Source organism: Pygocentrus nattereri, chromosome 20 (genome assembly GCF_015220715.1).
Source record: "Pygocentrus nattereri isolate fPygNat1 chromosome 20, fPygNat1.pri, whole genome shotgun sequence".
Classification (NCBI taxonomy): Eukaryota; Metazoa; Chordata; class Actinopteri; order Characiformes; family Serrasalmidae; genus Pygocentrus; species Pygocentrus nattereri.
Window position 1 is genome coordinate 12,218,119 of NC_051230.1, and position 17,896 is coordinate 12,236,014.

Genomic DNA, 17,896 nt, shown 5'->3' on the forward strand with positions numbered 1-17,896 from the left:
ACTGTCACTGGGGTGGGAACCTCAAAGGAACATCTTCAGTACCTTTAGTTAGGGAACATAATTACACCATATTCTGTTGCAGATATATTTTTCAGTTGCTTTGACTCCATACATCCTGTCTTCAATAGCAGGGTTTTATCTTATTCTTTTAATAAGAAAAAAAATGTGTGGAAATGTACAAATATTATTCTTTCTCCTGGGAAAGTGAATAGAGTGTACCTTGAAAACTTATTTAAGGCACATAATTGAACCTCAAGGACACGCTGAAACTTTGAGGTTACATTTACATTGTTTGCACTTTGGTTTATGAAAATGTACTTGTACTTTTCTGTAAAGCAGTTTTTCACCAGCTTTTCAGTGTCTTGACCCAAATCTTGAACCCTGATCATCAGTATTCAGTGTTTGCTGTGGATGTATTACATCTCATTCAAGTTATGCTCTAATACAGTAATGCACTTAGGTGCAGTCATTTGCAATGACTTGGTAAATAAAGCAAATTGATTGGAGCGCTGGCCTCAGAGGCATACAAGAACACATTTAATTCATTAGAAATAGAGGAGGTGAGAACACACCAGGCAGAATGGAAGTTTTCCAATTTATTCCTGATGAAACACATTGCCCTTGGAGACTACCACACAGCATTAGTGATAAGTCAAGAGAGGGGACTTTTCTACTAAAACGTCTGATTAAAGACCACGAGGAGATTAAAATGAAGACTTCATTTGAGCAGGTCCTGCAATTATAAAAGCAAGTCTTCAGCTGACAATTTAACGTTCATCTCCATCTACGGTGCTTCCTTGAATGGTTTACTTCTGAGCCAATTCTCTTTGCATGGTTGACAGCGAGGAGCAGTAAATAAGAGAGTGAGTGAGGCTCCTGCTGGGTTTCTATGTCAGAGCTGTTCTTGAGTTAGTTATGCGGAGTGGATGGCACTATGTTGCGGGGTTTTGTTGTGCAGACTTCAGCAGTAGAGTGGATGGGGCTTCAAGAGCTCAGCTATGCATAGAGGACAATCTGACAGTTCCATCTGCCTCTTTCTTTCTTTCTTTCTTTTTTTTTTTTTTTTGCTTTCCTGAAGATACACACAAGCACATACACCGCACAGCAACACAGCAGTTTACCGCTGCACTGTTTTGTTTGTTGGACATCATTCATAACAAATTGTTCTCTTGGTGGTATGTCACTTTTCCAGAAACGTCACTCGACAAACTGACATGTTTGATCACAAAACTGCACATAACAAGGCAAACCTTGACAAGCAGAGACAATTTAAAATGTTATTTACTTCATTTTGTGGCCTCGAGCTACATGAGTCGAGCTACAAGTCCAGCTCATCAAAGTTGGCGCATGAGAGATGGCCATGCTGTCAGTTTAATCAGAAAACGGTGTGAAGGGAAAGAAAGAAAGGAGAGAAAGGAAAGAAGGATGAAAGTAGAAGGGTGAGATGTCCTTCATGTGTGAAGAGAAGGAGGGAGAGAGTGGTGGGAGGGTGTTAGAGGAAGTGTGGCCACATGGCCCTCACGCTGGGCCCCCGCTCAGCCATCATAACGCTGCACACACGCTTTGACAGGAGGGCCCACACAAGGTTAACAAGATGCAAAATTATGACTACGGATGCTGAGATCTTTCTCTCCCTCTCTTTCTCTCTCTCCCTCTCTTTCTCTCCCCCCTCTCTCTGCCTCTTTCTCTTTTCATTGAGTAGGACAGAACATTGTCTTTTGTTCTCAGATTCACCCTGAGTTCCCCTAGAGTTGTCAGACCTGACAGCACTGCAGGCTTTCTCTGGCATGTCACTGCATTGTGGCATCAACCAGCAAGGATCGTAGTGTGGGTGAGTTGGCTATTAGAAAGGGATTGCGAGGGGAAATGAAAAGGTGTCCTGTGCTCTCGTAGGTGAAGTGAGAGCAAAGCACTTTTCATTGCCTGACCTTGTCCCTCGTCTTTCAATCAAACCTGGAGTGGATACTTGTCGTAAGGAAGGTGGCCAAGGATAATTGACACAACCTAATCCGGTGCAGGTTAAAACTAAAACTGAAGTGAAGATAAACCAGACCAACAAAACAGCAGTATCCTAGGTAAGAAGGCAATGGTAAAAAAAAAGTTTTCTTTCATTCTTTAAAATAAAGGTTCCTAAATGGTTCTTGGTTTGGACATACACTTCTTCAGTATAGAACTTTTACATTATGTGGTATTTCTTTAGTATTTGTTTACTTTCACACTGAATGACAAAATTTGTCACACCTAAAATGAGAGTTTAATATGTTACTTGTTGTGTTATGCTGTATTCTGCAGCAAATTTGAATGAATGAAGGATTTTTGTGTCAAAATTATGAGAGTGTTCTCTCACTAAAATATCCAGCCTGTATTATGTAAATACATACAAGTATTGGAAATCTCTGTGGTGTCAACCAGTCCTGACTGCTAGTCGAGCCACTGAGCTATGAACTAATAAATACAAACAAGCTAGCATTAGCATTAGCATAACTCCTACCTTGGTCATCAAAGAAAATTGTGAAGACAAAAGTGGTTCTGTCTTTACTTGGCACAAAATGGACAACAGAGACAAGTTTTTAAAGAAACCAAACTAAGGTAAGACATCTAGAGAGCCAAAGACAAAGCTAAGCTTACCTTTCTGCTTGTTGTCATTCTAATTTCTGACATTTGAGTAATTCATTCTGTTCTTTACACTGATCATTTAAAAACATTTATTATAATTATACAACTGCAATACAACATTTAGCTTTCTAGCAGTAGTGCTACCTATTTGGTTTCCTTCTGCATTCACCAGGTAAAAAATAATGAAGTAAATCAAGAAAAATCCACCTCAAAGCAGTTCCTCTCCTTTCAAAGTTCCTCTCACCTTCACAATATATCATCAGCACGAATTTTACAACTGGAATATCTCACTTTAGAACAATAGCCACGAACCCTAGACCAGGAGAACTACCTTCCTGTGGGGTCTAGATCCAACCACAATCATCCCCACCTGCTCCAGCTAATTAGCTTCTTCAGATGTACTTGATTGGCTGGACCAAATGTATCAGTGTGAGGTATGGGGGGAGCAGCATGTTAGATGCAGATGAAGGTAGGAACTAAACTCTGCAAGAAAGTCGATCTCCAGGATCAGCGCTGGTGACCATGGCTCTAGAGACTACTATGCAATTCCTGTAGAATGCAAGTAAGCATGTCCGTTTAAGGTCAAAGCACACCTGCCCGAAAAAAACACCAATGTTTCAATGCTGACAGTTGTTTGAGAACTGTTAAATCAAATTAACGGGTATGACTGTAGAATATTATTCTAGAAAAATGTGAATGGAGAACATCTATGAACAGTATAAGTGTAGGAGAACACTGCAGAGTCTGGTGTGCACTGGGCTTTCAGATTACATCTACTGAAAGTTTTTTCAGGGAATCAAAAGTGTTTTCTTCAATGGCATTGCCCCAAAAAACTTTATTTTTAAGAGTGTAATGTTTTTTTTTATCAGGGCATTAAACAGAGAAGTGTCTTAGGGACATAAGGTTTTCATCAGCACCAGGAATTTCCAATATGCCCTCTAAAAGGACCTGATTAGTCTATTCTCCTGCCCATCTGTCCATTTGTTCAATATCCGAAATGAAAATATGATTTCACTCCCATTTGATCAGCTTCACACAGACATGGTCCGGAATAACTCAGCCCAATATTGGGAGTCTCTTCCTCCTCCCAATCAGTGTTAGAACAGGGCTGTGTAATTTGCATCTCATTGCCCTGAGCCGAAAATCAGAAAGGATGGAATGTCACGCTATTTGATTTCAAATGGGTTTTAGCCCAGTAAATTGAAGAAAGGCAGTAACATCACAAAGTCTGGCCCATCAGGCCTCTGACAAGCATTAGCTCTGGAAAATTACTCTCCTTCCCTAGAGAGGGGAGACCATGTTCTCTTGAAAACAGAGCCAAATATGCTATTATCTCACCACTTTTCCTGTCTGTACCTCTATAACTATTCAATTTGACACGTCGTTCCTCCTAGAAAGTGGCGAAACAGGCAGCAACTGGGCAAGAATGACTGTGTGAGATTGGCGAATGGAATGTAAGATGGCTTGTTGTGTAATTTGATTAATTTATGCAAAATCATGCATTATGCATAAGTGATTCAGGGCGAATGATAACGAGGCAGTTACAGGCTGGAAGTGTTTGCGATCCACGGATGAGTGGGCTATTCGACTGGCCGAAACGGGTGGTGAGTGGGCAGGCTGTGTGGGGTGGCAGGGCCACCTTTACCATGCACACACCATATCATGCTGCTCACGCTCTTTTCATCTAAGATTCTAACTAAAACTAAAAAAAAAAAAAAAAAAAAAAAAGGAAACGAAAGAAAACTTCAAGCTTAGTTCAATCAGAAATGGAATAGAACAGAAGTAAATTAACATCTTATATAACATTATCAATTCCCACTTACAGCACATCGGAGGACACATGCCCATCCCTGCTGTAGCTCATGATTTCTTGCCTTAGGTTCAACAGTCTCCTAGCAACCACAGTAAGGGAGAAAAAAAAAGTTGAGGAAAAAACAAGATCTATTATGGCCTAGTTTTTGTGCGATTGCTCAAGGAGTGAAAGAATTGGAGAATCTTACTCTAATGACTTCCTCCTTTTTCTCATCTCTCTGTAATAAACCCTGAAAAAATGTAAAAGTATAACAGTATCTATGGCAAAAAAATGTATATATATATATATATATATATATATATATATATATATATATATATATATATATATATATATATATATATATATATATATATATATATTAGTTTGTGTGTTTGTAATATGTGTAGATATTGTTGAGAAACATGAGGTACAGTTACAAACAATATGCACATAGATGTTTTAATCTACAGTGACAAAATCCCACCTCTTTCAGAGTTAATAAAAAAACTAAATACCACGTACAGTTCAAAACAGACAATTAACAGTACCAGCATCCTGCTTTACGCAAACAGAACACGCCACTGTATGTCATGACTAATTTAGAGTTCTGCTTATCTTCAGCTATCACATACTTCAGTGCTCAGAAGTCATGTTACTGTACACAAATTCTATTGCTTGTTTCAAAAATAAGACAATGCAAGAAACAAGCCAGCATCAAGGACACTGCATTAAAATATTCATGTGGGCTCCTCCCAGTTACAGTGTAGTTCATTGTGTTAGTTTGCTTGTTTTACTGTCCAGAAACTTTGCTAAATCTGAAATTTTAGATGAATTCAGGCTGTACAACCCTAAATGTTCTAGCTGCTGCTGTGAAATGCATATATAGGATACATTAGATATCACTCTCAAAATGGATAAAAGATAGGCAGGTCATGAATAAAATGCCCTTAATATTCCAACAAATGAAACTTTATAACATTTTATCTTCATAAAGCCCAACCGGGGAAGCATGTTCAATTTTTTGGGGGTGCAATATAAGATACTGTTATAATTGTAAGCATTCATAGGATATGGCGCCACCATGTGGCTAGGACCAAAAGAACAGTATTTATTTACATTCACTCTTTACAACCAACAACAAAAATTCCCTTTAAGTCAAAATGAAAAAGCTCTTTGTTCAATACAACAGCAAGAAAACGAAAAGAAAAAAATAAGTTTACATTCCATTACATTCCCAATGTCCCTAAATGAAACAGAATACATCTGATTTACAGTGGAGCCCATTTGAGCACAAACATCACAGTATGCTGAGAAAGCAATTGAAAAACAGCATTAAGTCAAAATATACAAAATAAAGGCAGCTATTTGGAAAGTGAGTCCAAAGTCCAAGACTTCACCAAATACATTTCACCTCAGCCCAGTGATTCTTGGTCACTACCATTATCCTGGTAATAAAACTGACAATGTTCTGAAGGGTCCACCATGCTGCCCTCAATACAGTGGCCTCCGTGGGTCAGGTACTCCAGCCCAGTCTCCTGCCCTCTCCAGGCCTCCTCCTCCAGCTCCTCTGCGTTATCTTGACTCAGAGCCAGGCTCAGGATCTCCTTCTTCTCCTTGTAGAAGCGGAGCTCGCGGCCAGCCTGTCGCGCCTCGGCCAGCTCCCGGAGGGCCAGCTGCAGTTCATGGGACAGCAACCCGGGCCTCTGTCTCTCCCTCTGTAGCCAGTCCAGCGCCATGTGACTCCGCATGCACTCGTCCAATCGCTGATGTGAATAATAGCTGATCACCTCCTGTTTGGCAGAAATGGACAGTGGTCACAGTGAGGATGCACCTCCAGCGCTGCCTGACCTTTCCCAGTTTGCTGGGATTGAGTTGATGATTGTGTTTTGCGATGATTCAGCCCAAAATTAAATCTACACATTTTTTCTGAAATAAAGTCAATCAACCAAGACATGTTTGCTGTCCAAAGGTTAGCTTCTTTGATTTTGTTCCAGAGCTTCAAGGCTAATGTACCTTAAGGCTAACAATAATGGAAGCTTAAGGCTGCCAGGTTAACATTATGCAAACTGCATGTCTAATTCATTATTCATTTGCCTGACACTGCATCAAGTTGCTTTAGATTTGCTTTTGTCATATCTGGACTGTAGGACTGTGGTCATCAATTCTTGTCCTAGAGAGTCAGGACAGTTTGGCAATTTTCCCCTACTAAACCTGGCGGGGATGGACAAAGTACAACACTACTGTGCTTAAGTAAGCGTAGAAATAAATATTGAATTGAGACATGACTCTGACTCATTTGGAATTGAATTCTGAATGTTGCTTATTGTCAAATCCCTGCTGCCTACTTTCAGAGGAAGCTGTGCAGAAGAAAAAAGTAAAAGGATAAGGAACAGTCTGGCAGTGTGTACAGACGTTTGGGTGTCCCTGGTCAAATGGCATATTTGTTGATTTTCAGCAAAATAAGTACACATCCCCTAAGGAAGCAAACTTTAATATTGCATATAAAACAGACACATCTTCTAAATCGCTTATCCTTCTGGGTCATGGGGTGTGCTGGATCCTATCCCAGCACTCATTGGGCAGAAGGTAGGAAACACCTTGGACAGTCTATCAGTACATCTCAGGGCAGACACACAGACATACACACTTATACCTAGGGCCAATTTAGTATCTCTAATTGTCTGTAATTCTCCTGATTGCATGTCTTCAGACTGAGGGAGGAAACTGGACCCACATTTTACATTAATTTTTTATTGAACATGTTAAATTCAGCAAATAAACAGTAATTGTGTGTTCATTATGCAGAAGAGATGTTCATCCTCTGTAGAGGACTATTATCTTATTTCACTTCAATCAAAATAATGTCATTTGAGCTGGGGCGGTCAAACTGTATTTATTAGCCTCATAGCCTTAGTGTAAAACCTTAACAGAGATTCAGACACTAAAAGAATATTGACTCTTTGACTTTGACTGGGGTAAGAGGCAAATTGTGTTTACATTAAACAAACCTACATTAGGCTGTTGAGTGAGGCCTACCTGCCGGCTGCATCTTCTCTCTCTAAAAGCCTTCAGTGTCCCATTCCAGTGCAATAGCTGAAACACTGTCATTATTTCCTTGAAGAAAAATAAAAAGAGAAAGTTGTTTTTTTCTTAAGTCATTACGTCTTGATGGTGGCTGAGCCATTAAGCTAATGGGTTTAATCAAACACAGATGTACAAACTTTGAAACTTCATCACCCTGGTACATAACGAGTCTTCATGCTTATGTGGTTCTCTATAGCACATTATACATAAACCAACGTCACGTCATTCGTAACCTCAAATCGATTTCATAATGAAGACTGCATGTGCTGTGAGAGGTTCAGAATGTATAGAACTCCATTATTTTTCGACAGAAGGGTAGAGCATGTAAAATGTCCAACTGATCATGACATGCATCGTTGTGGGTAAAAATGAAATGTTTGTTTTGGAAAGCATTCATGCGCAGGCATTCTGCTTTAAGTAAGGAAAATATTGCTGTCCACCCCTCAGTTAGCTTTAGATGAAACTCTAGAAAAGAACTATGTTTTCAAGGGGGACTACTGCCAACATTGAGTAGCTTCAACATGCCTTATGTTTTCATAAGCTTAACTGTATGAGATGCAAGGAATCTAGCATCATTCTATCATTCTACCATTGTAAGACCATTTCAAATCAAAGTACACAAGCAGCGAAAAAGAAACACATACATTCTGACATTTCTCATTACAGTCACATGGCCCTGAATCAGATATGAATACAATCTAGAAGCACATACAAAAGTGACTCAAATCTCCTTTGAAAAAATCTGATGTAAGTGTTCACACAGCTTTGAAAAAATCAGATCAGGTAAGATTCTGTGTAGCGCTCACTCACCTGATTATTGAGTACAGCACCAGCTCAAAACTGATTGCTGAATGTTAGATTTTCAACATTCACAGTTCACACAAAGTAGCAGAACTTTTCTGTGGTGACAGCTTTGACGACAGCTTACATCTGCCCATTTTTAACTGTGGCCACTCCTTGGTTACCCTGTCTTTCTAACTTGATGGCTCACATTTGTGTAGATCAGTCACTCAAATCTGTCACTGATGTAAATGGACCTGAAACGTCCTGCATGTGCACCTCCTAATCAGTAGCATCACATGAATGGGCCACGTGCATCATGAACAACAAACTAACTAGCAGAAGAAATTGTGAAGATAGTTTCCTCTGAAAAAAGCAAAGCAAAGCCAAAAACTGATCAGAGGCACTGCGTTTCTAGTATTTACTGGCTCTAACTTCAAGTTAGACACATTCACAGTTAAAAAACAAAACAAAAAAAACAAACAAACAAAAAAAAACACATGAATTCTGATCAGATCATTCTCATTAAAGTATATAACCAATCTATTATATGTTTCAAAGCTATGCACACATATCTAATTATATATCTGAACTTTTAAAATCAGATCTGAGCTACTTTCATGTGTGGTCCTAGATCAGATAAATATCAGATGTAAGTGATTTGAAATGTACCTATGTTCATTTGATATGTGATTTGATATGAGATTATTGAAAAGATCTAGTTTTAGTGTTCTCTTCTCTGATCCATCACATTAAGACAGAAAATCAGATTCAAGTCACTTGGACCTGGTAATAAATGAACATAGCCTAGAAAGGATCTCTTGATTTAAAGGTTATAAATAGGGTGCTTTGTATTAGTTTGGCTTCTGTTGTTTCCACATTGTAAGTTTTTGCAAAAGACATAGAAATAAGTGCAAATATGCTATATGTGTAAAAATGATGAAACTGTAATTGATACGAGCGTCTGCCAAATTCCATAAATGTAAATGTATATAGTATTTTTCTTCACACCTGAAACTCCAGCATGGTTTTACCAGTGTTGGACTGCAGCATGAGGCGGTAAGCTCCTATACTGGTGCCAGGGTCTGAGGCGTCTTCCATGTTGCCCTGAAAATCAGAGGGAATCAGAGTGATTACAGGCTGGCAATCACTCTGCCTGAAGGAGACACAAATGCAGGGGGAGGACAGGGTCCGGCTACTGCCCTTTTGCTTTGTCATCAGAGCAAGTTGTAATCGTTGCCGGGGAACAAAAGGCTAAGACCAAACATGAGAAATGGCAGGAAAGTGAAGAGAGACCACACACACACACACACATAGTGCCTCCCACAGACAGGCTTGGCTAGCCTCAAGTGGAACTGGGGAGTTCATTGGGGGCTGGGAAAGACAGGACATCTTTGTGGTGTGTTTTGTATGTTTTGGAACAAAGTCAATGAATCATTAGGCTTCCTGTAGTGCTTCTTCATGTGGACTAAGTGAAGAATGTATGCATAAGCATGAATAGCCATATAGTGTATCTATAGGCTGTTTTCACACCTAGTTTATTTGATAAAGATAACATTTGGATTTTATGACATTGTATATTTTTCATTTGGTTTCATATTTCAATAAAAAGTGTATCGGATTACATGAGTGCTTGTTATTAGTCTTAAATTTGGCAAGGAGGCACTCTCCTTTCATGTATGCCTCCATTACCACCAAAAAAATAATTAGCCTATCACAGTATAAAATCCAGATCTGTCCCTCACAAATATACTAAAAAAATATATCATAGCTGTCCAACAAACCCAAGCATTAACACAATGGAAACTTTTACATTTAAATATAAAATAACATTTATATATATATATATATATATATATATATATATATATAAAATATATATATACAACCAGACAATCAAACACTTCGATTGTCTGATTCCCATCACTACTGTTGTAAACAATTCAGACCTCTAGAATGGAGCATTTTATGTTAAACCCCTCTGTTTGTATCTTAATCGCTTATTCATGACAAAATCAATTAAAATTGCCTTTTAAAATAAAAGGTCTAGTGCTGGTAGACTCACACTGGTGGTAATGACAGCTTCCTCTACGCTGCGAGCAATGAACTCTGGCGTGATGCAGCGACAGGGCAACTCATTGAATGTAGAGTTCATCAGAGCAACACGTGCTGCATCCCTCCTGGCTTCTGCCTTGGTGTAACAGTACTGAAGAAAACGAACAAGAGACAGATTGTAATTATTTAATTAGGTCGTATTTGGAGATAAAATCAACACAATTTACTAGCATGAATTTTCTGAAAGTCTGTAAGTCTTAGAGGTGAAAAACCTGGATTTCTAGAACACAAGGCAACATAACCCAAGACTGAGGACCCAAACAAAGGCTCCTGATGGATGCACGCACTACTTGTGGATCACCCAACGAGAGACAGACTGAGAGACTGAGAGAGAGAGTTTCTCGGATCATTACATTTTTGAAATATGGTAATAGGAAATATTTAGGAACCATGTCTATATCATATGTGGCCTTCTCCAAGTAACATAAACACCCTTGATTGAACTTAAAGTTCCATGACGCCTCAAAACGCATGTGTTAAGCATGTAGGCACATGCCAACCCCATCACAGGATTATGAACCCGATTATGGCTGTGCACTCTAGAGCGAGCACAGGCAGCTGGGAGGCTTACTGGGCCGAGATCAGGCATTGGCTTACCAATGATGCTGAAAAAAACCTAGATATGAGCCACACCAGCCCTACGCAAAGGCCACACAGGACTAAATCTGAATAAAGAATGTGGAAAAAAAGTGAAAAAGAGAAAGAGAGAGAGATAGAAAGAGAGAGAGAGAGAAAGAGAGAGAGAGAGAGAAAGTGAAGCAGCCAAAACACATGAGAGAGGAGATGAGGAATTATTAAGGCTCAATGTGGCCGCGTGACTTTGATCCAAAGGGAAAAGGCCAAGAAATGCTTCTCTGTGGAGTCGGTGCAGCACTGCGAGCGTGAAAAGAGTCCACAGAAAGGACGCCCTCGCAGGCCAGGCGGGGTGTAAGCCTCCGGTGCCCACAGGCTGATCAAAGGCACAGATAGCTATTCAAGCAGCAGTAGCTAACTCCCTGGTGTGCCTCAGTCCCTCCAAAGGGCAGCAGCTGGCCCTGAATGCTCCTCCAAATAGCAACGGAACTATGGTTACCAAACACCACAGCAAGGCATTATGGACTATTCAAACACGCAGTTTGTATCACATTAAATGAATGAGATATCCATATCCCACATTTTTCTTTAGTCCTCCTCCGACTTAAAATGCTTTTAATTCATTAGTATGTGACAATTTTTGAGGTAAGTAATCAATGTCTGTCCTGATTGGCTGTTCTGTTTTGTGCCTTGTTTGAAAAACACTCCTTATAACTTTATTAATGGGGAGGACTGTTGTGGCTGAATAGACAGACATTGCAAAAACAAATAATTCACAATGGACCTTAATGGCCACATATGGACTGAGGAGTGAATGGTATATTTTGAAATGTTTTCATTTCAAAACAAGTGAGAAAAATTCAGTTTTCTATCACATATGCCATTTAGGCCTAGTCTAGAGCTTTTATTGTTTCGCTGTACATTCAATTTAAGTTACATAACTACATAAATGTAATTTATATAATAAATCACATAATGAGTTTCATAGCTAGTTCATATCGACAAGTCTATACTTCTGCCTTTTTCTGTTTGTTTTGAAGCCAGAAAAGTTACAAGCAATATTGTACGCACAATTTTTGCATCCAATCCAAAAGTGGTAACATGATCTCATATTCAACTTCCAAACACAAATATGGTATTGATTGAAAATTTACAATCACTTTTATTCAGTCAATAGGACAAAGATAAATAATTAAAGGAAACTCTGACTGTTAAGACATGTCAATATGTTGTGCATTTCTAATGCAATTAAAATAAGTTGTATAAACAAGCAAAAAGATTTAATTAAAAATATTTTTGATTATTTTCCATAGGACTGAGCCCAGCGCAATGACACACCATCACTACAGCGTGACAAAGGCAACCTACTAGCAGAGGCATTTTGCCTATTTGTCATGCATTTTTACAATGAACAAAGTATATCCATTTAGTTCATGCATCATATTTTAAGAGTATTGGATATTTAAACTGTTTTAAGGACTGTTTTAAGACTAAACCATCATGGTTTTTTCCTTTTAAATTTCGTGGGTTATACGCCAGTTTAAAGATGTAGAAGAGTGAAAGCACACAGCTCTTTTTCACATGTTACTTCTAAGTGTTGTTTTTTATTAACACCAGTTTGAGTGTTTGTAGACCTCCATGAAAAATGCCCAATAAACACATATGTCAAATTATTTGAATGAGCCTTAATCCGTAGCTACTCCAAAGGGGAAATGATGAATTAATCATAAAATGCTAAAAATCTATCCTGAATAATGTTATCTGTTCTCCTTCATATGCCTAGGGCTCTTTCAAACTGACAAAAAAATAAACTGAAACAGTTACTACTTTTTTCCAGGTTTTGTGTAGACTGTGTTCTCAAGAACATTCCACTTGGGCTGAAAGCAAACTCTTCAGCCTGATTTGCGGTGAGTTGGAGTAATTGGGCTAATAAGAACCACCTGTTAGGCCTTCTGACTTTCACACAAGAGTCTCTTCTCCTGCGCCGGGGGGATAGCGCTGATGGGACTGATTGAGCAGAGACGCTAGACCACACTGAGACATGCCCTTTAAACCCATACTGACCCAACAAGGCTGGACTTGTCTCTAAAGGATGGATTGGAGTCTAACGTCCCTGAAGTCTGATGTGTGCTGACACAGAAATATAGACTGGTTTAACCTCAAGGCACTGACCCATGCCATCACTCTTGCAGCACCTTGGGTGGTAGAATTTGGTTAACTTACCTTGAAGTTGCCAAAGCAGCTCCCCCCTGGTAAAGTGACATAGCAGATGAATGGAGGTCCAGGTGAGGGAATAGATTCATACACCACGAGGTTCTCTGTCTCCACCATGGCTCCTTTCACTTGCTTCTGCTCCCAGAACTGATGCAGCATCCCAACAACATTCACTGACAACACAGACAAGAAAATATACAGTTGCATGCTTACTTGTTTGACTTTAGTTTCATATTACATTGACCCTTAAAGGACCTATATGCTTTATTTTTCTTAAAATAATAAAAACAGTGGTAATTCATCTTCACATAGCAAGTCCAATTTTTCCTTATCAGTTAGAATAAAACTGTTTTAGTAACTTTGCCATTAAGACTGATATATACAGTCTAAGTAGAAACACTCCTTATAACATCAATGTAAATGGGGGGGTTAAACTTCTGTAGGCTGTATAGGTGGAACAAGGTAAATGTGTGGGAGTGAAGGGCATGTTTTGGAACAAGAAATGTCTTGTTTCCTGTTTTCCATGATACAAGCCCTATAAATCCCTTAACTGGCAATACCATATATGCTAGAATTGATTTGAAGAGTCTTTCATGATGTTTTAAATGTCATCATTATCTTCATCTATTACACTTTAGCAAAGCAATTGCCTGAAATAGCTAGAATCAGCTCTACTTACTATGGTAGTTAAACTCTAGAAAACTTCACTTGAAAACGAGTATGTTTGACACTCAATAATTAATAATCTTTCAATTGTTTAATCTTAATCTTTTTATAGCAGTAATTTTAGGGGTCCATGCACTAGATGCTGTAATTGCATTTTTGGTTTGGAAATTTTTTCCCATTGTTTCTATGTCAGAAAACTTTTAATCTCTTTCTAAAGCCCTTTGTAAACTTGTTTTAAAAGATGTTATGTAGATAAAATGTATGATTATAGTCTTGTAGTAGTAGTAGTATGAGTAGTAATATTAGTACTAGAAACAGATTAGTTTAGGGGTAGACCTGATGTACCAACATAGGTTTCAAAAACTCTGCAAGTATTATAGGTGACCAGTGTGGATTTCTAGTGCCATATTTTTAGACTGAATGCCCCAACAAAAGCCCTTGATAATTCACACACTTTTTTTCTGGATCACAGTAAAGGTGGCATCAATCTCAAGATTAACTTGTTCCAAACTAGACCTAGAATGGAATTCTCATTTAGTCTTCAGAGAAGATTCAACCTGCACATTAGTCCAGAACAGCACTTAATCTGAGAAACCAACCCAAACATCTCCCCCAAGCATTGATCATTAATTCACCTTTTATTCATTTAGTGGACCTCTACAAGAAGCCTGTCTGCTGGTGTTTGACATTCACCTCACTGATGGCTAACACCGATAAAGACTGTTTACGTTTAACTGCTTATAATGTTGGGTGATCAGTGCCAGAGATGAGTAAGTGGCTACAGGCGAGGATTTGGACCCTCATGTTTATTGAACTTGAGTTGCTGGCCAAAGAATTCTGTCTATAATCTGAACCATTCATCAAACAGCACTAAGGGAAAACAGTGCCAGTTTGTGCTGATCTGGGAGCAGAGTTTCTTCACTAAACTCTAATGCTAATGCTATAAAGCAAAACAAAATTGATCTTAGATAAAGGTGAAGGGCATTCATCTGTTGGAGCTTACGCCAATGCTAAAATGGCCCTCCGAGTGTAATGTAGGGGTTCAAGTCCAATTTAGATTTTTGTCATAATGCCAGCTATCCTGCAGAGATATCATCTCTCAAGAAACAGTCTTTGATTTTGTGTATGACTGGTAGACTGGTAGGAATATTTTTAAATGTATTTTGGATGTCTCTCTCCCTCTCTTTCACAGTTGTTTGAGTTGTTTTCATAGATTCCCCAAAGGGTTTGTAGGCCTTGCAATGCATTACTGTCATCATTTTACAATGCACACCTTGTACATCATAGATATCCTACATAGCTGTGGAGCGGAGCTACCCACAAGAATGAAAGTATAAATATTATTTTTCCACATTTTTTCTGTTTTTAAGGTAATTTCACTTCTTTAGCCCTTTGCTAGTCTCTCCCCTCCACTGCTGCTCACAAGGTGTGCCACAGAGAGCTGAGGTCATGGCTAAAACAGAAAAGTTTACCTCCAGCTCACTCATTTATTCCAAAAGCAGTTTGAGTACTGTCCAACATCAACACTAGTGAATGCTTATTTAACCAGAAGAGCAGGTGTTCGGCCTATAACAGACCTGCATGTGTGGGGTAGACAAGTGTCAGAAAGGGGAGTGATAACAAAATCTACGGCATGGTTTCAATACCCACAGCAAGTGTTTGTGCAGTCGGCTTTAATCAGGTCCATCACTCACAGAGTCAGTAAAAATATTGGGAGGGGGAACCTAATATATATTGTTTTAAGGGGACCAAATATACGGGAACACAGGGTTGTTATTACAACATAGGAATGTCCGACTTGTGGATTATTTGAAGAAAGTGTGAAAATGTCAACCAACAGACATGATCCAAAATTATTCGGAATAAAATGTTTACACACTGGCTTCCATTTAAAATTAAAAATGTCTTTAAAGTTACAAGGTTTTGTTCCAAATGCATCATTTTATTCTTGTTGTTTCTTACTTTTTAAGGACCAATATTGTACGTTATTATATTTTTTTTCTCCTCAGCTCCACAAAGACTCAACAAAATTCATTTTTACATGGCCATGTAGTCTTTTTTTGTTGCTGTGCTTTTAAGATTGATATGTGTAATAACATCTGTTATGATGCCCTATATCATGCATCATCTAAAAAAAATGAATGGGCGGGGCTAAACTGCTGTAGTCTAAATGGCTGAATTCTTCATATTCAAAAACAAAGAATTCAAAATAGGCTGTTTTTGCAGCTTTGTTTCCAACTATAAAGTGAATGGTACATTTTAAAATCTTAACAATGTGCATACATCAAACTTAGAAAGGTAGAAAAATGTAAATGCTGAAAACTTCTGAATGAATGTTTAAGCACCATGACAAATTTCTAACCTCTCTAAACAGCCTGTTTTTGTTATAGAGCCTTCTAGATTGATACACATAAAAAACGCTGTTCTGATTGGCTGCCCAAATAAACACTGTTAGAAATAATGGTACCATACAGGAGCATTTTTTTGTCAAGGTACAAACCATTTTAATGTACCCTTCAGGGCACAATAGTGGTTTTGAGGTCCAATTGTGTTCCTTAAAATATGTTTTCCCAGGTTAAAATGATATATTTGTACCTTTTCAGAACCTAATGCCTAAAAACAGGGCAATAAAATAAAAAGCCTGGAGGTGGGACAGGGTGTGTGGAGTCAACACAATTTATAAAACATAATTTCATTGGATTATTTTACAATTATGTTCTGACTAAAGGTACTGAGATGTACCCTTAAGGGGTACCACCCCAGTAATAAGAGTGGTACTGCCCCAGTGACAGTTTCATACCCTTTTTTCTGAGAGTTTAGTATGTGTCATTTTGAAAAAGCAGTGTGGGCTGACACACTCCCTATAACCTCAGTGTTAATGGGTGGGGCTAAACTTCTGCAGGCTGAATTCATAAAAATACAAAAACAACAAATTTAAAACTTGAGCTGTTTAGTTTCCAGTATGGACTGCTTCATTTAGAGCATGGAGTAAATTACCAGTTTTACAATTCAAATTTTAACAATTTTTATGTATGTCATCAAATTTAAAAGATAAATAAAGAGTATTTTAAAATGCTGAGAACAGCTGAACTAATGTTTTAGTGTCAAAATGATGGAATCTCTATATTTCATTTAATTCCATTTAAGTTCAAATGACTTCTGCTTAGTCTACATTGTCCATCTTAGAAGCAGGTGACATCTTCATTTCTTGCATGTATTCCCCACATTATCAGAGACCACATTTAACAACTAATTGTACTCACAGTCTTTAAAGGCTCTGTCATCATCTGAGTCTGGAATGGAAGTCATCTCGCCCAAACGTCTGCCACAATGTCCTTCAGTAACTTTCTCTCTGTCTCCTAGCCCTCTCTCATGCTCTGGAGTGGAGAGCAACGTTCCTTGCGGACCCCAACTCTGGTTCGGTGTGCACTAGTGCGAGCTGCTCCCCTTCGAGTGCAGTGTGTAGCGCTGTTAAGCTAGCCTCAGGGGTTCCCTTCTGTGGCTGGCCCACCTTTGTCAAGAGCTGAACTAATTAGCTGTGAGGCTGGCCATCGGACTTCACCCCCTCCTCCACACACACACACACACACACACACACACACACACACACACACACACACACACACACACACACACACACACACTCAGCCTGTTGCACATATCCACTCGACTGAGTCGGGTAAGCCCAGGCAAAGGAATGCAACCCCCTTCTCTGTTCATTCATGGCATGTCTTAGCTCTACACATGCATCGCCTGACTCAAAAGGCAAGTGATCAAAGATGCATTATGCAATCATTTGGTTCAAATTTCTGTTTTTCATGAAAGTTGTCAATTTTGTAAAGACAAAATAAAGATGTTCCCTGCTAACATAAGATGACTTTGCAGACAGCAAATTCAATTAAACTTATAAAATATCTTATCAAAGTTACAAAATTACATTTTACCCTCGCTCTAAAAGAAAGTAACAAAAAGGAGTTCTTTGGAGTGATAGCACACACCTTTAACAAAAAGAATTTTATATAGTACCACATAGTATGGTACTATATGGTAAAG

At 38.7% G+C, this 17,896-nt stretch overlaps 1 protein-coding gene across 1 annotated transcript; it reads right to left on the bottom strand.

Annotated features, from left to right (window-relative positions):
- Nucleotides 1-4,856: 4,856 nt before the first annotated feature.
- Nucleotides 4,857-17,388, bottom strand: lix1 (limb and CNS expressed 1). Its single transcript, XM_017690984.2, has 6 exons — nucleotides 17,107-17,388; nucleotides 13,187-13,350; nucleotides 10,341-10,481; nucleotides 9,287-9,382; nucleotides 7,448-7,525; nucleotides 4,857-6,201 (listed from the first exon to the last, which is right to left on the bottom strand). Exons 1-6 carry the CDS (start codon nucleotides 17,150-17,152, stop codon nucleotides 5,824-5,826), a joined length of 903 nt encoding a protein of 300 aa, XP_017546473.1. The 5' UTR covers nucleotides 17,153-17,388; the 3' UTR covers nucleotides 4,857-5,823.
- Between the last annotated feature and the right edge of the window lie 508 nt (nucleotides 17,389-17,896).